General features: G+C 38.3%; 1 protein-coding gene across 1 annotated transcript; it reads right to left on the bottom strand.

The window, feature by feature from the left end:
• Positions 1-1,130: 1,130 nt before the first annotated feature.
• Positions 1,131-20,109, bottom strand: esyt1a (extended synaptotagmin-like protein 1a). The gene is made up of 31 exons (XM_038287403.1): positions 19,283-20,109; positions 18,176-18,217; positions 17,361-17,495; positions 16,548-16,621; positions 16,261-16,333; positions 16,097-16,186; positions 15,950-16,005; positions 13,554-13,674; positions 13,305-13,481; positions 12,789-12,871; positions 12,553-12,601; positions 12,234-12,323; positions 12,035-12,130; positions 11,874-11,945; positions 9,531-9,617; positions 9,269-9,418; positions 8,919-9,101; positions 8,658-8,834; positions 8,494-8,576; positions 8,364-8,412; positions 6,107-6,196; positions 5,731-5,826; positions 5,549-5,620; positions 5,379-5,465; positions 5,111-5,257; positions 3,005-3,123; positions 2,793-2,888; positions 2,573-2,704; positions 2,394-2,499; positions 2,252-2,301; positions 1,131-2,067 (listed from the first exon to the last, which is right to left on the bottom strand). Exons 1-31 carry the CDS (start codon positions 19,613-19,615, stop codon positions 2,040-2,042), a joined length of 3,243 nt encoding a protein of 1,080 aa, XP_038143331.1. The 5' UTR covers positions 19,616-20,109; the 3' UTR covers positions 1,131-2,039.
• Between the last annotated feature and the right edge of the window lie 842 nt (positions 20,110-20,951).

The following is a 20,951-nucleotide window of genomic DNA, read 5'->3' as shown; positions in this document are numbered from 1 at the left end:
AAAACGGTCTTTTGCTCAGATGTGTTATTTTTTTCATCATGTTAGATATATTTTTAACATTTTATTTTATACTTTAAAATATTTTTTAAAAATGCACATACATGTATTGTCTGATTACATCATACCTGAATTTAAATCAGATGTAAATAGGCAATAGAAACTCAACATTTGAGTAGCCATTTTGTGAAGTAGTTTTTTACTCTTGAATAATACTTCTGGATTACGTCCTGGATGACTTTTACTTGAGTATGAAGGACCTAGAGGGTCACTGAGAAAGAAAATCAGCCATTTCAAATTTGAAAAGTATTTTTCAATGCTTTTTCAACCTGGGAATCATTCTTGAAATTTTTTTACTTTACCTGTTCCATTTACTTTTTCCCTGACTCTTCTGGTCCTAGAACACCATGAAAAGCAGTTAAACTCTCTATTTGGTAAGACTGCTTCACTTTGTTAGAATGACCAATGAGGGAGCTGGTTACATCTGAGGAGCAACTGTGAACAGTTTAACTGATTCTATAAGGGATTAATAAATACATTTTACCATTCATCTTAAATAATTTGATTTAAAATGTGGAATTAGAACATGATTTTTAAAATGGCTTTAAATGTTACATTTTAAATGGCTGGTTTTCTTTTTCAGTGACTCTCTAGGTTCTCCATTAAAGCAGCGCAACTCATACTCAAGTAAATGCTTTGGATACCCTACCCACCCCTGCAATTAAACAAATTTTCAGCTTTCCTTGATACCCAGAAACGATATTGTTTTCCAAAATCACCTATTAGAAAATATCCTCCAACTTGTTATAACTAATTTTCACAAAAAACAAACCAAATAAACCACCATTGTGATTTCAGCACAGTAAAAATGTATGTAAACACTAAATAGTACACAGTTCTTAACTGGATGGAAGGAATTTTTTTCCCCTTTTTTTGAGGTTTCCTCTAAGGGTCTTTACTCACATTCTTAATGTCTTAATCTTAATTGCATAATGAGGCAGTTTCACAGCAAAATGTCATCATCTTTACAATACTTTTGATTGTCTTGATTACTTATGTTTTCATTTTTTGAACACCTTTATGGAACATACTGAGTATTCTGAGTTTCAAAAAAACAGAATTGGGACAATTGGTTTGATTTATGAGTGCAAACTTTATTCAACAAATTTAGCAGATGCACAATGATATGTACCAAGTATGCTAAAGCACAATCCCAAAGTTCAAAGGCAGTACGATAATCCTCTGTCAAACTCCATGAATTAACTCTTTATGTCCCTTACTTGAGCAGCTTAAAAAAAACAGACATCACTGAAAGCAAGAGCACAATAAACACTTAAGCACACAGAGAAGCGTTGATTGATGTAACACCAGCACTGTATAAAGGGTGGTCTAAAAGCACAGTGATTTAGACTCAGCTTACAGTATCACGTCTCTGTTTTGGAGGACCTAAAGGTTTGTAATACTCTGATTTAGAAAAAGTAACATTAAGAACATATAAAACTTCATCTTGAACACATAAACATTGACAAATTGTGCACAGCTTTGTAATACTTAAGGCAATAATATAATCATATATAAATAAAATAATATTTGGAATTTCTTTAAGACTAAAATATAGCATTTAACAAAATCTCTCAGGTGAGTTGTACTGTAGGTTGTAAATCGTTAAAACACAGTTTTTTCCCTAAAGTATAAGGCCTTTAAAAAAAAAAGAAAAATTAGAAAGGACTTGTGCATGTCTTCCATCACATATATCACAGGAGTATCGTGCAACATGGTTGCATTATTATCAGATGTCTAACTCTAGAAGAGAGTCGTCCATGTAGAAGAGAGCAACAATTCAAGGCTATGGAATTCATGAGCTACATGTCTTTTTCTTCCTAGAAATACTGCTGGATTGTGTTTCCGTGAGGCACAAATTACTTTATTTTGTTTCAGTGATGGTGGAATATTTCATCTAAGCTGAATTACAAAAGCATGAAATCACAGATAACAGAAGCGACACAAGGCTTATGTTCAATGGTACTGGAAATGGGATTCTTCTAGTTGCTTTCTGCAACTAGATCATACCTAAAAAAATAAAATATAAGAGAAAATGTCAGTTTAAATGCCGAACGAAGAAATACAACTTATCCAACAAGGATTCTAAATTTAAATAACTTGGACGTTGTATAAATTAATGTGAATAATTAATTATCTTTAAGTGATGATTGAAATATTTTGTTTATTAGCTTAAATTTTTCTGAATCTTTACCATTGTGCGACGCCAGCCTTGAGGTCGATTTGGTCCAGATCAAGCTGCAACTGAGTAAAATGAAAGGAAGCAAAAATAATGGTGTTATAATCACCATAGTACAGCAAAAACAACTAATAAACTACAGCTGCTCAAAAATTACCTTGCCAATCACCTCCTTCTCTCGGCTCATGAAGGAGCTGCTGTGCTTCACGGACAAATCCAGTCTTTTCTGCATGGACTCCTCCAGAGTAAAATCAAAGTCAAACCTGCATGTTGAAGGAAAAATATGAGAGAAGCAACTTCTAACTCTACTAGTTATTTTTTATTTATTTAAATGACCTCTCATTGAACTCTGGGTTGAGGTCTCTCTTCTTGGTTGTGGTTCTTCTTTTGGTTGTGGCCTTCTTGTCGGGCAGCAGGACAAAAGAAACATATGGGTCAGCGCCATCCTTGGAGCAGGCTGCCAGGGCTCTGCACATGTAAAGAGATCCCATTGCTTTATGCAACCAAATGTTCTAATGGAAAATATGATAAAAAGGTGATCAATCAATATAAAAACCTGCAGGAGTGAATGATGATGAAAAGCCTGCTTTCTTCTGCAGAGTAGCCGATGGTAAGCTTTACTTGTCCAGCTGAGCTTGCATTCTCAGCGACCCTAAAGACAAAAAGAAGATTTCTGCTTTTAAAAACACATTCTCCCTGTTACCAAAGGAAGCTATGCAAAGGACCGACTTTGGAATAAATAAGAAGGAAAAAAAACGTTTGACTTACATGGAAAATCCAGTTCTGTGCTTCAGATCGAGATGCAGAGGATCCCATTTGGGAATGACCTGTTCTACGCTGCCATCCCCACCTGCGCTGCGACACACGGCTAACTGACTGTCCAATATCTGTGAAAGAAAAAAATAATTAATTCAAGCTTCAAATTTTCTTCATTTCATTTAAATTAAACCAAGTTATAGACAATGTCAACCAAAAGTACTTTACACTGCAATTGATTCAGTTTGCATTAATCTAAACGGAATCCAATTCTTTCCAACTTATCCATTTACAAATACAGTCTAGGTTGATCCCTCAATGCTGACTGGTAAATAGTAAGCAAAACATAAAAGCAACACTTGGCAGATCAGTGAGTCACCAAGGGACTCTCTAAGGAAAGGAAAACGATGAGAGGAATGTTTCTTCTTAACAGCAGTTCTTCAACTGTTCAACACACAGAAACACAGCTACATAATTTGACAAACTACACCATGTTCCGACTTATGCATGCAGTTTTACATATTTGGGTGACTTCCCATTCTTAATCTATAGCAGGCACTGTTCTTCTGAAAACTGCCCAACCCAGACCCATCATTAGGAGGAACCAACCTCCTAACTGCTCTACGTTATTATAAAATCACATTTTTATTGCTCAAACAGCATCCCATTACCAGGTGCTAAAATCTAACCTGCCATGGAAGTTATCAGAGCATCTGATTTAAGTAATTTTGAGATGTGACCTAATTCTTTTGACAATCTACTGCATTTGTTAGGACATAAGTTGGAAGAAATTGGTTGGGAGGGAAAAAAATAATCAGTCTGTAGCAAACAGTTATGAGGTACACATCCACAATACAGTTCATTGCACTGGGGTATTAACTGTTAGACTGTTATTGTAGAAATACTAAACTACTGGTGCTTCAGCTAGAAGGAGCTAACCATGGCATATACAGTGAATACAGTGAGTATTTACCGCAGTTCTTGGATAACTGCAGCTGAGTGTAAACTGTGGGTGAAAACAGAATTCAGTCATTTCTAACTATAATGGACCAGAGTTTTTCTGGACCTTCTTAATAGTTGATGTTTTACTTAAATCATAAAAAAAAAATCTCAGATTTATCCAATATGTGAAGTAATTTTTTAGTATCTCCATATTTTGATTCCATTATTACCTGATATTCATTTTGGTCAATCGATATTCATTTCCCAGTGATTTCCTCTAGATGGATCTATTACCCTTAGAGCAATATGTAGGCCTCTACATTTTTCAAGTTTTTATTTAAATGGGAACACCGGTTTTTTTACATTGGCCCCTTGATTATAGGTTATTAGATCATGTTCTATTCCCCATATTAGTTTTGTGTCTTTTGGAGCTGTTCTGAAGATATTCTGTTTTGTTATATCAAAGTAACGTCTTCCTATGGGCAATAGGTTGAAGGCACAAACTAAACTGTTCATAATTTATTCTTTATGGTACGCCAGCATTCATAACATGTAGGCGAATCACTGTCCCCCAGACATCCGCGGTCATATTTTTTATATTTCTATTTTTTTTTAAACAAAGCGTTGCGTGTATGACATCATCCGCACGCCAGACTGGAGTTGTGACAGGCAGCCCGGGCCACAGGCGGCTACGCTCTACCCCTTCATTCGGCGAGCTAATCTGAATCGTTCAATTCCATTGTAAAACTAGAAGCAGTTCAGCGGACAGGAAGAATGAACGGTAGCCGGCGCACGTGGATGACATCATAAATGCGCCGCTTCATTTAAAAAAAATATAGATATAAAAAATTTAACCCCGGATGTCTGGGGGACAGTAATTCGCCTACATGTTATGAATGCTGGCGTACCATAAATGATAAATTATGAACCTTTTACTTTGTGCCTTCAACTCCTTGCCCATAGGAAGACTAGTAAGACGTTACTTGAATTACAAAACCGAATATCTTCGGTCCAGCTGCAAATGACACAAAACTAATATGGGTGAGCAGAACATGATGTAAGGACGTAAAATCACGGGACCAATGTTAAAAAAAAACAGCCTTCCCCTTTAATGAGAACCAGATTATTTAATTATTTAAGCATCAGAGCAGTAAAGGAAAAAAGCTTCTGTGGTACCTTGAGATTGACTCTAAGCAGTATCTGACTCTCTGGCAGCGCTCCATCCAGACTGAACCACTGGTCCCGCACTAAGCCGGGCTCAGTCAGCACCTCCTTCAGATGGACGGTCAGGGACCCCAGGCTCTGACCCCAGCTGTGAGAAAGCTTGAAAATAAAGGAACTAAAATTATTCAAACTCTGATTACATATTTTTGAAAAATTGCATCAATAACAAAAGGAACAATCTGCCTGACGTTTTTTAGTTCATTTTATAGTTATCTCTCACCTTTACTGTGAGGGTTTCATCTCTGGGGTCACGAACCAAAAAATGAAACGCCTCATCCCATCGAGGAGATGTGGATCGCTCACAAATCTTTGAGGAGAACCAAAAAACATTTTCACATCTTTCCTCCTTGTTTTCTTGGTCATACATGCTCAAAGTAAAGGTTATCCTACCTTGGTTTTGTGTGAAACATTCTTAAGCGTAACCTCTACTCCAGCTTTCGGCTCTTTTCCATTCTTCTTAAGCTAAAAACCCACAAAAAAGTATTAGGTATTATAGAAACTTGCAGCAGAATCTCAGATGTTTTGGCTGCTTTTTAAAGAAGAGCTAAACCCTCCAAAGACTCCAGGCTCACCGACAGGCCGTGGGCACGCTCCACATACACAAACAACACGGCTGCTGATGGCACAACCTTGTTTTGGTACGACTGTTGGGACTGATACTGTAATACCTGCAAGAAACAGGAAAGGGATGTAAATGTGCAACGGAACATATGTGGGTAAAGTTCGCTTTGAACTAAGTATAAATAGGGACATAAACACAGCAGCTAATGTGAAGTGCCTGAAAAAGAGAAGCTTGCTCTTTACTTCTGTTTATATCCTCTAAAGGATGATCTTTTGAAAGCATCATAACATTTCCTGCTGATGTTTTCTATACCAAGGAAACCAAATGAACAAGCAAAGCATCGTGCCTTTGTGTATCTTTTGAAAATGAGACAGTAAGTGTCTTACCTGATCCAGTCTTTGTAGGTCAGTCACTCTGGAAAGCCACTCCATCACCAGGTGAACCCGGCCTGATTTCACATCATTTAGAGTGTACCACTAGAAGAAGAGAGGCACCAAAATGAGCTTAACTTCCAATTTTTTCTATTTATTTCGTGAAATAAAAATTATTTCGGGATGCTCTGTGATAGACCAACAAAAAGCAGTGTGCATTTAGAACAAAAATCTCCCATTCTTTTCTGTAAAAAGGACTGAAGCTCAGTCAAAATGCACAAAGAGGGTCTGTAAGGATCCATTTTTCAGTCTTTCGACAGATTCTCAACTGGATTAAGATCTGGGTTTTAAATGGACCATTCTAACATATTACTTTAACCCAATCTGTAGTGGAGTGCTGAGCTACAGCAGGGCATTCACGTCCTTGAAAAGATGCAAGATCCCAATAATACTGAAGGGATGTCAGTCTGGGTTCATGTGTAAAAAAACACTTAACATTCTCCCTCAGAGCTAAAAGCTACTCCTTAGGAATGGCTTAAATGTAAAAAGACTAGGTTTGTACTAATGTATGATGACGATGTCAAATAAAACTGATTATTATGATGCTGTTCTACAAAAAGGTGAACCTCTAAAGCGGTCAGAGGTCTGTTGGAGCATCTAACAAGTCCCCTTGTTAGACCCTCATTTGTAGTCACCTAAACTTATTGAACCTTCAATTATGAGGAGCTTCTGAGCGCCTGTTGATTCCCACATTACAATGCTACCACCACCATGTTTCATTGAGGAAAGCTCCGCAAATATTGCTGTTAAAAGAGCACATACTGGTCTTTAAAATAGGTGTCTATGTGACATCAATGACATAAAGTTGTGTGATTAATATTATCAATTTGCACACAGCAACAGCATTAACCTATTAAAATAAAAGTACTAATATTTAATAATGGGCCCATGGAACCAATGTAGATTCATACAATATAGCCACCAATTAGAATTTAGAGTTGCCACTATAAATTGAAATTCTTATCACAATTAGTTTTGTCGGACAACACAACAATTAACCACATGATAAATGCCCACCTCTGGTTCAGCGGGATGCTTGGTGTAAGTTTATTTAAATAAGCTGGAAACCATGTATTTCCCTGTGATGGACAGACAATCTTTCCAGGAAGTTCTATACCACTCATCTAATGATCATAGGAGGCAGCAGATCCCCACCACTGCATCTGTGGTATGTGTTTTGCTTTTCAAGGCTTATCATTTGAGGAGAATTGCTATGTCTCGGGAGGTTCATAGCTGTGCTATACTGTTGGGATGAAAGACTGAAAATGTTCTCTGAGTCATGATCTTGGCATTGATGACTGGCTTTATGGTTCATTCCATTCACCTATCTAGCTCCACCCAGTTTCTCATCACTGTTCAGCTGTGTCACCTTCTCTAGTCTCTATTGCTTGCTCCCAGTCATCAGTGCTAGATTATTTGAGTCTTCGGTGAGAGTTCTTTAGCGTATCTGTTTGTGTTCTGATTGCCTCATTCTAATCCATTTTGTCTTCGGACCTTTAAGCCTGCCTGTTCCTTCAACGGATTTGTTTGCTTGACCTGTCTCTGGACTCCTGCTGGTTTCTGCCTGTGGACTGAACCTGGATCTGCCTCCTGACTTCGTCTTGGATTTCCCCTCGGTACCTGTTTGGGTCTCTGATCTTCTGGCCTGGATTTCTGTTAACCTCTTCAACACTGGCTTTTGTTTCGTGTTCGGAAAGTCCTGCCTTCCTCTGCTTGGATCTGCTCATCAGCCAGTTCAACAGTCTTCAAGGCTGCTCGTGGAAATTCTGGGTCCTCTGTTCTGAGTCTTGACACTGTGAGATTTTCAAAGGTTGTTATAATACTTTTGATTGATTTTCTTACTCCTCTTGAAACTTCTCAGTAGCTTAACCCTGACCTGTGCTAAGTTTGTCAAAATTTAATTTTTCTTTTAAAAAAAACTTTCAAGGTTTTCTTGGAGAACATTAACTGTGAGCACATAAATTGGTTACTTCTGGATACTAGTATCCAGGTATCACATTAAAAAAGGCCATACAGTTTCTTTGTTGTTTTATTTCTGGTTAAAAATCGTTTTTTATTCTCCTCTACTTTTAAATTACGTGCAACTTTGTATTGGTCTATCAACCGAAACTCTAATAAATAATTAATTAGACTTTTGTGTAAAAGGTTCTTGTGAGTATTTGTAAATATAAATACTTATGTGGGGTAAATATGTCAGGTTAAGTTCACACACCGTGTCAACAAACTGGGCGCTGATGATGTCTCTTAGGTTAAGTTTAAACCTGCAAACAAGAGATCCAATCAAAACATTATTATCCATTTCAGAATGACTTAAAACATCAAAGTGAACCAGATGGGTCTACCTTCCAAGGAAGTCATCCTGATCAATGTCCTTATCAAACAGCTCAAATTGGATTTCCTGACCTGGAAGTTGGGTCAAAATCACCTAAATGCACAAAAATACAACATTATGATGTTATGGAATTTATAACGTAAATGATTTTTCAAGCAAAACAAATCAAAATACCTCATAAAGTTCATTCCAGACAGGATTGAGGTTCTCCTTGATGGTGTGGCTGCGGAATGTTATACCAGCAACCCGGATTTTGACGTAAGGGTCACTCTTGCCTTTCACCATGCCCCCCATGAAGTTGTCCTTGGCTATCAGGTTTTGGGCCTCCACTAGATGGATTCGTAACACTCCCTGCATACATCAGATGGACCACAGACACCGTTACCTCGGTCTGGTTAAGCTTTAAATGTCTGCAGAAAAACCGTATCTTCTTACCTCAGTTGCAAACTCTGGGTCAGGGGTGGTGTTCTGTGGTCGGGATGGCTGAGGTTTAGTTAGCCCGCCGGGCCCTGTAGAGTTCTGGTTTGAACTGGTTTCTTCCTGCCCCAATCCTGATCCTGATCCTGAAGAGGGTGGAGATGGAGTTGTTGGAGAGGCCTCATCGCTTAGCCACAAAATCTATTAGGAAACAGAAAACAGCATTTTATTTCAGCCGCTAAAAACACTGCTGGTGAAATAAACATTTTCAAGTCTCTTTTATGGGGGCTTCCAGTAAAAAATTTTTATGTGTGCTTTTAAATACATTGATATAAGCGGTAAAAAAAGTCTTTGCATAAAATACTAACCCTCAGCACAATTTTGGCATAAAGGCGACTGGCTGAGCCCGATTTCTCCAGCTGGAACCACTGGTCCAAGGTGAGTTCATGGCTCTCCAGAATACGGCTCAGAGGAATAGTCAAGCTGCCTAATGGAGAGGAGCGGTCATCATCCTTCACCTGATTGAAAACATCCACAGAAGATGATCAGAGCTTAAAAGAAATAAGCGCAGTTAATAGACCAGAGGAGACAAGAAGGAGACAACACATCTATAAAATTGACTTACGGTACCTGAATTTCAATATCTTGTTTGCGAGGATCTTGAATGAAGAAAGTGAAAGCGTCCTCCCAAACAGGGCTGTTAGTGCCGTAACAGATCTGCCGACCCATAAAGGAAAAATTCAGACCCAAAATTTGCCTCCATGAAACAAAAATAGTAAAAATGCATTGCAAAGTATTCAAGTCGCATTATGTTTTCCACGTTTAGTCACATTAAAAGGAAAAATTAATATTTTTTTCAAGATTTTATTTAAAAGATCAACACAAAGTGGCTAGTCCTGTCATCAAATAAAACAAAGTCATGTTTTAGTTTTACAAGTACAACCTCGCTGAGGTAATAACTCACCAGCTGTTAAGGATGTGATTGTAACGGCTTTACTTCTGCCTATTCTTCATTGCAACATAGCAAAAACTTAGGTCGCATGTTGCAAATGTTTTTAAGGCTCTTGAATTATTTTAGATTTTGACTGGGTCATTTTAATACATGAGGTTGCTTTGATCTAATTCCCTGCATTGCAGCTCTGGTTGTTATTTCACGTAGTTGTCCTGCTGGAAGGTGCACCACCACAGCATTGTTCTCTTATTTAGCTCCCACACTCTTCTTATCAACTCTAGAAGATAACCTGTCACTATTAAAGAAAAATGTGCCCACAGCATGATGCTGCCACCACCGCTTTTTTCCCCGTATTATGTGCAATGATGTATAATTGACCTTTCACTTCACAGTTATACACCAGGTTCTGTTGATTTATCCCTTCCAACAAGATACATTGATGCTTGTGACTAGGGAGTAATTAGGGAGACAAATCACTTACAAAAGAATTTGATCTTAGATTATTTAGATCAGTTTAAATAGGTTAATCTCAACTGAGAAGTTTTAAAAAAAGAAATCGGCCACAATGAAATTATATATGTCATAATCAGGTGTCACCCTGTGGTTCTAATTTGTTTTCATGTTTTCACCACTTCCTTGTTTTTTAATTGATCTCAGTTCTAGTCTTCTCCATCATATGATACATATTTCCTCAAAGGTTACTCTGTTTTATGATTAGTATTTTGATTTATCTGGTTTGCTCTGTTTTTATAGAATTACTCATGCTCTTATGGGTTTTATAGTTGTTTTTTGTTTCCCACCTCTGTGTCTTCTGTGTAGTCTCTCTGCTTCCCCATTTATTCACTCGTCTCCCTCAGCTCTCGCTCCCATCACTGCTCTCAGCTCTTCCTCCTTTCTGGTCACTTCCACCTGTTGCCTTGCCTTTCTCCACTCTTCCCCCTTTATTTTAGTTGTTTTTTCTAGTTGTTTAGCTGGTTGTCTGGTTGCTCTTTGCTGGTTTTTCCTTTAACTAAGCTGACTCCATTCTAACTCTAACTTACATTTCTGGTACCTATTATCAAGTATTCTTTATCTGTCAACCCCTGATTTAGTTTCCTTTTGGGCCCTGAAACTGTATATCTATCCAGTCATCTATGCAGACCAAACATTCACATATAGGAGTTTACCAACACACCTTACAGACATCCCCAGAGCTTGATGATGCCACAGCCATGTTTCCATGAAGGAATTGACATTGTACGATTTTGCCCTTTTTGGACTTATTTGATCAGACCTCCATCTTCCTTATGCTTCCTGTTTTGTCCAGATGTTTTAAAGAAAACTGTAAACAGGATGTCTTATGACCTTCTCTAACAAAGGCTTTTTACATCCTACCCTTTAACAAGGGTCAGATTTCAGGAGTATTCTTTATGAACTCCTCTAGAGTGATCATAGGTCACCAGCTTCTTCTCTGGATAATGCTCTCTTTGTGTGTCTGGTCAGTTTCAGCGACCATGCATCGTTTTTTTTTTTGCACTTGTGCTTTACTCTCAGTTTTACTTGAAGAGTAACAAAACCTCAGGGAGATTTTATGAGCTGGAGAAATTATTTTATAATAAAACCCATGTTTAAGGGTTCCACAACTTCCTGACCTGTCTTCTGTGTTCCTTGGTGTTCATGATGCTGTTTGTCAATTTCCCCTCTCTATTAAACCTCTGAGATCTTTCCCAAATAGTTTGATTTATGCATAAATTAATTTACACAAAGCCGGATTCTGTTGAGGGGAGGTGTCTGAAAGTAACTGCTTGCACTGGGTTTTATTTAGGGGTATCAGATTTGACCGGAGCCTGTATACAAGTGCACACCTTAGTTTTCATACATTTATATAGAAAGAAAAAGTTTTCTTCTCTTTCAAAATTACTACTATTCATTTATTCTATATAAAACCTCAATAAAATGCTGAAGCATGTCGTGACAAAGTGTAAAAAAGCCCAAAACAGGACAAAATCATTTGCAAGGGACTGTGAATTTTAAAACTTCACCTTGCTTTCTTTAGTAGCATCCTGAACTGTAATCTGCACCATTGGGCTTGGATCCTTGTTTCCTTTCCTAAGCTGTAAAGTTGGGAATGCATCAGATTTGGTGAAATGACAGAGATTCAGTTTACATAAAAATGAAGGAAGTAGAGATAGAGAATTCTCACAGGCAGCGCATAGGCTTGGTCAAGATAGAAGGCGAGGATGGCTGCAGACGGGGGATCCGCTGACTTCGCTGTCAAGTTCTGATTTTTTTGAACCACCTGGGGGGTGGGGGTGGGGGTGGGGGGGAAAACAGTTACATTTTAGACTATTATGAACTCATTTTCCAAAAGATTAAATATACAGTAATGCATGAATCCTCACCTCACTTAGTCTGTCAGCAGAGGACAGCAGAGAGAGCCACTCCAGCCGCAAGTGGATGCTGCCGGAAGAGACGTCTCTCAGATTAAACCACTGCAAACAAGAGTCAGAAGGCTCATTAAAAACAAGTTGCTCTCAGGAGGCTTTTTATATCCTCTAAAAAGCCTAAAGGTGGTAAGATCACAAGGAAGCACATGGTGTCTCTGCTGTCACATGATAACAGGATTACTGCAGTGTGACTCGAGATATGCTCTTAAGAGTAAGATAATGCATTAACTGTCTACTATGGGTCTGAATTATTCCATATAGTAGAAAAGCTTACATCATCCACAATCCTGGCCTTTTTCACGATATCCAGATCGATCTTGGCCCTAAGACAAAGCCAAAAACAAAAATATAACAGAAATATGGCAGAATACAAATTTAAAATATACATATATATATATATTTTTTTTAGCAAAAGCATGGTCTTGTTTAGTAAAAGCAGTAATGGAAATGATATGAGAGGCATTAAGGAAAACAAACTAAAGAGAAAATGAGTGAGAATGAGTGAGCTACCTCCCCAGGAAGTCATCCTGGTCTGGGTCTTTGTCAAACACTTCCACTTCCAACTCCTGACCAGGTACTTCATGGACAATAACCTGATGATTCACACAAACAGACACACACGGGTACACCCAAGCACAAACATCAAACCAATAACAAGAACACAGATATAGAAAAAGTTGCAAATGGCATAAAAAACACATCCAATGTGAAGAGAATCACAATGACAAGAAGGCTTCAGTTTTGCCTGAGCAACAGAACAAGCAGCTTCTTATCTCACAAACACCTGCTTCCTGTTACAAAACGAGGAGATTCAAATCTCCACAGAGGTGTTTATCTTTGTGACAATGAGAGTGTTATTCACTATTAAAGACTTGGGTTCAATCCTGACAAAGCAGGGACTCCAACATGAAGCCAGACTTGTTGGCACACAAACAAGGAGGAGGAGCTGGACTCATAATATCAAAGCAAACCCGTAGATCTCCTGCTCTGCTTTTTTTACTCCAGCTTCAGGTGCATTTCATTTACCTCATACATCTCCCTCCACTGCGGGTTCAGGTTGCTGTCCACATGGTGAGAGGTAAAGATCTGTGTTCCTACGCGCAGCACAGCATATGGATCAGACTTCCCATCAATCAGCCCCTTGATGACAGTATCCTTGGCTGCAAGGTCTTCAGCTTCCAGCAGATGGATACGAACAACTCCCTAAAATAGGAACAAGTTGGCAAAATAAAGGCAGTAGAGGCTTCTGGAGGAAATTTAATGACAGATAGTTACCCTTGGCAGCGGGGAGCGAAGCTGCGCCACATGCAGATCTGCCACCAAGGGAACAGTCAGACGGTTAGGGAGCACCAGGTGGGAAGCTATTGCATCCATTATCATCGTGTCTGACATGGCACTGCAAATGAAAGCAAACATGAAGACAGACAGGGGATGTAGAACAGCTGCTAAAAACAGCTCACTAAGTCAACAACATTCAGAGAAGGCCAAAGCCTGTACAGGGCCCTGGGCAGAGTCCTAACCGGTGGCCCGGCTCCAGCTGAGCCCTCGAATAGCCACTGTTTACTGGGCTTTTAAAACTATCTATTCTAGATCCCATATGATTCTGCAATTAACCAATGTTTTTTTGTGATTTTTAAGAGGGTCAACCCTGAATCAAAGTGACAATAGGAGAAAACTTCAAATCTAAATCTATAATTTTATATTATACATTACAGAAAAAAGCATTTGGTATAACATGTTTATTTAATTTGAAAATTCAATAAAGCTCTTTTGAAATCAGAATGTGATGTAAGGTAAAAAAAATAATTATATTTCTATTTGTTTTTTAAATAAAAGTTAATTTTAAAAATCAGATGCTATTTTCTCAAGTAGTTTAAATGGTTCATAGTAAATTTTCCTGCAGATAAACATCAAATATTTTTTAGATTTCTGGAAACGCAGATAACCAGCATCAACATCTGCTGATGTTGTCTTTCTATCCATTTATTATCTGTACCTGTTGATGCCTGCAGCGTCAAGGGAGAAATGGTGCTTATCTCCAAAAGTGAGAGGGATTATCAATAATGTTTGTTTATTATTAGCTAAAAAATGGATACCAAGATTTAGTAGCAGTGTGGTACAGAGACTTGGCCCTTATCTGGCGTACAGGAACAGACTTTTTTGGTTCAGTTTTCAGAGAGCAGCACTGATCATAGTTTTGGTAGGTTATCTGTATCAGCTATGACAGCTCCCATACAGTGGAAAAGAATATTTAAAAAAATGTATAACATTTTATGTTGTAAATGTTTAATAATAATCAAGCTTTGGCTTTTGGCTAAAGCTATTATAACTTAATGCTACAGCAAAAAAGCTGCAGAGGTAATGTAAAACTTAATGTATACTAATAGGCAAAGGTATTTTGATCACCTTTTTCGCTCATTCGTTGAGAAACATTCAGCATCTTTTTTCTCTTTCCTTGTTTTTCCATTTATTAATTTTTTATGGATTTTTGCTGTTGGTTAACTGCACGGTTGAACCTAAAATTAAGGTCAGATATGAAATGATTAAAAGTGAAAAAAAAACGACAATATGATGAGCACCAAATCATTCAGTTAAGTTTAAAAGAAAAGTAGAGGCAGCCTTAAAGTGTAGGAGTTGTGATGTGTTTGATAGAGAGCAACAAAAGAATCTATGAACAAGTAATAGTGAGAATGATGACAGCTATATAAGATATAGCTGTCCAAATTCAAATACACGAAAATAATGTTTTTTACAGATCAAGCTATAATAAAGGATTTTGTTTGGTCCAAAGAACTCTTGTTATTTATTGGCTCCAGCTTCTAGTTTTCAAATTTTAGATATTTAGAAATTTTTTTTGTTCATATTTTTTTATATATTTAATGATTTAGTGTATTGTATGTCTTGTTCTACTGGAGGTTTCTTCCTGTTAAAAGGGAGTTTTTCCTCTCCACTCTCACTACAAGCATGCTTAGTGTGAGGGATTGCATTTGAGTCAATGATCGATGCAATCAACTGATTTTCCTTAAATAGAAAACTTTGAATCAATTTGACAGGATGATCTGGTGCAGTCTTAAGTAACTCTCTGTTGCCCCCTTGTGCCTGTCTTCTTTCCCCTAGCTCCCTTCTAGTCTCTTCCATCCACACCTGCTCCATATCAGTTTCCTACCCCAGCCTTTGTTCTGCTTACCATATATATACTCTCCCTGTGCAGTTCTTCAGTGCTGGTTCCTTGCTTAGTGCTTCCTTGTCTCTGGATCTCAACGTCAGTTTTCCCTGATGATTGCTGTTTTTTTTATTCTCAGTATTTTTGGATGTTTGCCTCAGTTTCTCTTCATTAAACCTACAAGAACTCATCTCTGCATTCGGGTCCTCAACCAGCCTCCAACAAAGCGTTGAAAATTTCTATTTCTTATACATGTTTGGGAAGTAATGTGGGATAAGTATATATACTATAGATGTTTATTCTTTCAGTTCTTTTTTTATTGAATCAGTTAAGGAAAGACAGTTTAGTTGACATCTTCCTGGACACATTAATGCTGAAGCTCTTTTGTTATCCTTAGTTTTTCAAGTGGGCGGATAGCAAGTACATTCCCTTCATGGTTTTCAGTTTGTTTTAGTAAATCTGCCACTCAGAAACCAAACAAATATATATTTAAGTCTGGAAAACTCACTTAAGACCAGGGATATCCAACAGATTAGTAAGTCCAGTCCAGTTGATGTCCAGTTTCTAAAAGTAGCATTCAGATTAGAAAAGTGTGAGGAAGTTTGAATAAATGTTTTATTTAGATATGAAAGCAAGGAAAACTAAAAACACTCACAGGCCTGCGAATAAAGAACATGGTAATGGCTCCGACAAGCGGCATATCTCCGATCAAAGGCTCCAGGATCACACGCAGCTTCCCGTTGAGCTACAGGAGAAAGTTCAATTAAGAGCTGCCTCTAAAAGTTTTTCCAGAATAATAATTTTAAAAAAGTGTCGTACCTGGACTCCTTTCACGCCGGCTTTGCAGAAGTACTTCTTGATTTCAACATTTATCTCCACATCACCAGCGTAGCTGTAACACAAAAGAGGTGGAAAATCTCAAGATAAATGTTGAACCAAGAGAAGCAGCCCACTAGTGTGATGATAGAGCTGTTTTCCTTTGTGCTGAGTAAACACAGGTCTGCTGTTGATAACAAACGTTTCTCGGTAGTAAAGAGGTTTTGGGTCTTAGCAACAACACCTGGAGCCGTACTTTAAACAACAGCTTAAAAAATGTGTGGCGTTACCTGAGGTACAAATCCAACATGACTTGTCTTTTATCCTGTTCCGTGTGTGCCTTTATACCGACCAGCTTCAGCGCCTGTGAACACAACAGCTGCTTTTACATGAAGCTCAACTACAAGACCTTTTTATAGAGAAAATGATTCATTTTAATTTACTCATTTAACCTTAGATGAACCAAAAAAATAAAAATAAATCTGCTATTGATTAATGAATTTCTAGCCTGTGTGGGTCCAAATTTTTAAATGTAACTTCTGATACTTTCAAATTAATTATATTTTTATATATAAATACATTGTAGAAACCTTTAGAAAAAGCTGGTGAAGACCTTTTATGCAAAGTGATATAACATTTGCCTTTAAAACTATGTAAGAGAGCTCATTTTTCTGTGTATATGCAGCTAATTCTGAATAATGTCCCCGGCAGCTCCTGTCTCCATCCATTCATAAAAAAGATTCTAATTATAGTATCCATGCTCTGCCATTGGGTGGCAAAGTAATATTTGCAGTCTTACACCAAAAACAAAGGTGTGGAAAATGTGGTTAAAGTTTGAAGTGATTTCTCTGGATTTTCCAAAGTCAGAGTCAGAAATGCAAAATTAACATCCCAAAAATTCAGGATTATAACTCAAAACATCAGATATGACCAAATATTGTCAAATTCAGAGTAATATATCTGTTGCACATTTACAATAAGCTTTAACTAAAACTATTTAAAATCTTAACATTTCTGATAACTTGGAAACTAAGGGGTTTGCACTGTAGGCACGTTCTATATTGAGGTCTGGTTAGAGATGCAGATTCAGCACTATAACTTGCCTTTTCTCCCAGGTTGACCTTAGTGAAGCTGAGGGTCTGCAGATGAATGTTGGAAGCTCGGATGGCGGGAGCGATGGTTCCCACCAGAAGCTTCTCCAGGTACTGGCCAACAAAGGGCCAGGCCTGCTGCAGGATCTGCATAACAGAAACGTGTGAAAAACCAGTCTACAGAATAACAATGTCACGAAATAAATGAATGTAACTACAAGACACATTTCTTCATTTATTAAATTATTGTTGCTAAAATTCCTCATAGCATCATTACTGAATCCTTTATATCCTTAAACAAAGACATCACAGTCCTTTCCTGTAAACTATTTCCTCCAGTGACAGATGCCAGACCTTATGTTTACAGAAATTATCTCTTGGGTGACACATGGGGGAAGCCTGAAGCAGTTTATCAAACTGGCTGAAAAATAAGTCCCATCATCTATCTGTCCAAGCAGACTGCTGCAGACTCCATTACAATTTCCCCTCTAAATCAGCACTCTGTCCTTAGTATTCATACTCATCCTTGCCCTGTGCTGATGCGAAGTGACTTCACTGACAGAGACAAAGAAGTTGTGATATTATCTGAACACTCTTCCTGCCTCTTAATTACACTCTTGGATCAGACAGAGAAGCTGCAGCAGCAGAAGCAGCAGCAGCAGCAGCAGCAGGGTCAATTATGGTCCACCTTTGTGTGCTTGTTAATAAATGGGAGACCTTACTGCTGCTGCTGTTAGGAGTTACTCAAGTACACCAGGAATGCTTCTTGAATGGATGGAGAATGCACAGATGGGTACAAGCAAATTGGACAAAGGAAGAGAACATACCTTATTCAGCCACTCCACTTTTTCCACATCTGGGAAATTGATCTGTTGATGAAAAGCAGTAAAAAATGAAGTAAAATGTAAAGCCTCTGAGAGGCAATCACAAACCCTAAACATGTTTATGTTTAGTTAAACTGAAAACACAAATGTTTATGTGTTTCAGACTGGTTTTATCTGCTAGGCCGACACAAAGTAGAGCAATGTGGAAGAAAACGATAGACGGTTCTCAAACTGTTAGCAATCTCAAAGCGTTTGGTTTTATTCCCCATCAGTCAATATTTAGTCAAACCGTCTTACAGATGTCAAATAGCCAACTGTTCTGAATGCACACCATCTGTAAACTCCAAGTTCCCAATTAGGTTTCAGTCTGTTTAAACACATAAATATACTTTGATCCCAGGTCTGCTCAAGATTTCAGGGCTTTGTCCATCTTTACAGCGTTTTGCCTTCATTCATCTCCCCATCAAACAGATTCCCTGTCAATGCTGAAGAAAAGCACACCACAATGCTGCCACCACCATGTTTCCCTCTCTGCATTGTGTGTGGGTGATGTGAAAGAGACTTTTTTTAATTAAAACTTGGAAATTTGTGCAATATCTTCTTCTTCTTTACATATATACACAAGGTCTCCTTTGTGTCCTCAAATATAAAATACATTAATGTTTTTATAGTAACTGAAAAACACAAAGACAATAAACTAGAATCTTATTAACCATTAAGTTATGAGATTGAATGATTGCAAGTTATTTCAAATAATTAACCAATTTCTTTGCATGCATTTACTTTAAAGAGTACATAAGTGAGAATTCTCAGGAAACCAATCGACCATAAAGATCTTATCATAAACGATCAAAGCTGTCAAAAAAAAAAAAGAAAAACATCATTGCATGCTTGTGCTGATCTTGTCGTTAGGGCCAAGAGAGGTCAAAAACTGGTGCAAAGACAGAAAATAAAAAGCCCTCTAAGAATCTCAATGGACAAAACTACAAAAATAAATGTATATGGTTCATATATTTGTTCAATGCAAATTAATTTGCACGCATGGACCAGTAATAAAGCACGACTGCAGATTGACTCGCCACACAGAGGCATGCAGGCGGGTCCTCTTACCCATGGAGGTAGATCCCTCCTGGATCTAAAATGCTTCTGGGTGGTGAACTCCTTCTCGTTCTCCTGGAGGTACATAGTAGACTTAAGACGCATCTCTTTCTCCAACCGGCTGTGTTTGTATCCCATGTAGATCATCAGCCCAAGCAGAACCAAGCTTATGCTGAAGCCGTAATACCCAGCCAGGTAGACGGGGAGGAGAGCAGCGAGGCATTTTCCATACGACCACAGCGCACTGACTGCGCCCTCAGCGGGGGTCTGGCTCGGTGAGGCCGGGGCTGCCGCTGCTGGAGCCGGGCCGCTGCTCATGTCCGGGTCTGCATCTGCCTTGTGCATGCTGAGATCCGGATGTTTTCACCCTAAATGCTCACTCTTGGCTTCTTTTAACTTAACAGAGGCTCCAGCGCGCAGCGACGCAGTTTAATTACAGAAAGCATAGAGACCCGACTGCGGACCGGAGACGATCTCTGCTCTGCTTCTGCTCCGCTGGGCTCAGGCGTGAAATAATCATTTTTGTTGCTTTGGGAGAGTTTAAGGGCGAGCAGAGACCGAGATCCGAGAGGGCGGGCTCAGCTTCAAACCCTGCATCAGAAACTCAGACCCTGGTTTTAACTTGTAGCGTCATGTGCTGCTGTCGGGCGGAGCGTCCACGGAGAAATGCTGCAAGATTAGAAGCAGCTGGAGTTATGGGAGGATGCCTTTATATTAGAGCAATATTGAACTCCAGATTTTTATTTAAAAAAAAGATGCATTTGCATGATCCAAATATCAGAAAGCAGTCCGAGCCGTTATCCTCTCAGCCTGTCAGTCAGGATAAATCCCCTCTTGTGCGCAGGCGCTCAAATCCACTGCAGCACCTTCAGCAGCACCAACAGGTTTACGCATGATGTAAACATGAATTTTGCTCATATTGAAGTGATTCAGGATGATAATGACTTTGGTAAAATCCTAACATCTATATTATTGGAAGTTAAGAACATTTATAAGACCAATCAAAGTATTATTTTTAATGCAAAATGTGGGGAATGAAGAAAATGTAACTGCTAAGGGAGCATAAAAAGGTCTGTCTCTGCACGGAGGTCTGTGTCCAAGCATAGGGATGGGAAGATGAGCAGAATGTGTTGAAATAGCGCACCACAAACAGGGATAAAAGCAAGATTTGCCATCTCCTGTCTTTGCTAGTAGAGGTCAGGGTAACAACCATGTTATTACATTACTCTGCCTGCTTGCAACTCAACTAGCCTGATCTACAGTACATCCAATCAAGGATCTGGAGTATTTTTAAATGGAAGATAAGAGACACTAGACCCAAAACGTGTAGACCAGATGAAGGTCTGCCTGGTTTTCTATCAGGGCTGGAATAAATAATCAGATTAATCATGATGAGGCGATTATTGAAATAATCAACTGATTTAGTAATCGATTAATCGTTAACTGGAGTATAGAGACTCTGAAACGTGTGTTTGGCTGACAAAGCAACCCATTTAGAGCAGTAATTATACAAAAATGGAAAACAAAATAACATTTTGCATTTAAGATATATTAAACAAATCCGTCTTTCAATATGCTCTATTCAGAAATCCTCAAGTTCAAATGTTTTAGTTCCACCTGGTTTATTTAGTAAAAAGTCTTCTTTATGGAACCTTTTGCTATCCGATTATTAATCAATTAA

This window comes from Cyprinodon tularosa, unplaced genomic scaffold (genome assembly GCF_016077235.1).
Source record: "Cyprinodon tularosa strain WSP-4 unplaced genomic scaffold, ASM1607723v1 ctg239, whole genome shotgun sequence".
NCBI lineage: Eukaryota > Metazoa > Chordata > Actinopteri > Cyprinodontiformes > Cyprinodontidae > Cyprinodon > Cyprinodon tularosa.
This window is presented reverse-complemented; position numbering and strand designations above follow the sequence as displayed.

What these genes read in the sequence shown, in the direction of transcription:
- esyt1a (XM_038287403.1), bottom strand. Translation starts at nt 19,615, where the DNA reads ATGCACAAGGCAGATGCAGACCCGGACATGAGCAGCGGCCCGGCTCCA. An exon ending in AAGTGGAGTGGCTGAATAAG is followed by an intron (nt 17,496 to 18,175) that starts GTATGTTCTCTT and finishes TCTGTTATGCAG; the next exon opens with ATCCTGCAGCAGGCCTGGCC. An exon ending in ATGTTGGATTTGTACCTCAG is followed by an intron (nt 16,334 to 16,547) that starts GTAACGCCACAC and finishes TTTGTGTTACAG; the next exon opens with CTACGCTGGTGATGTGGAGA.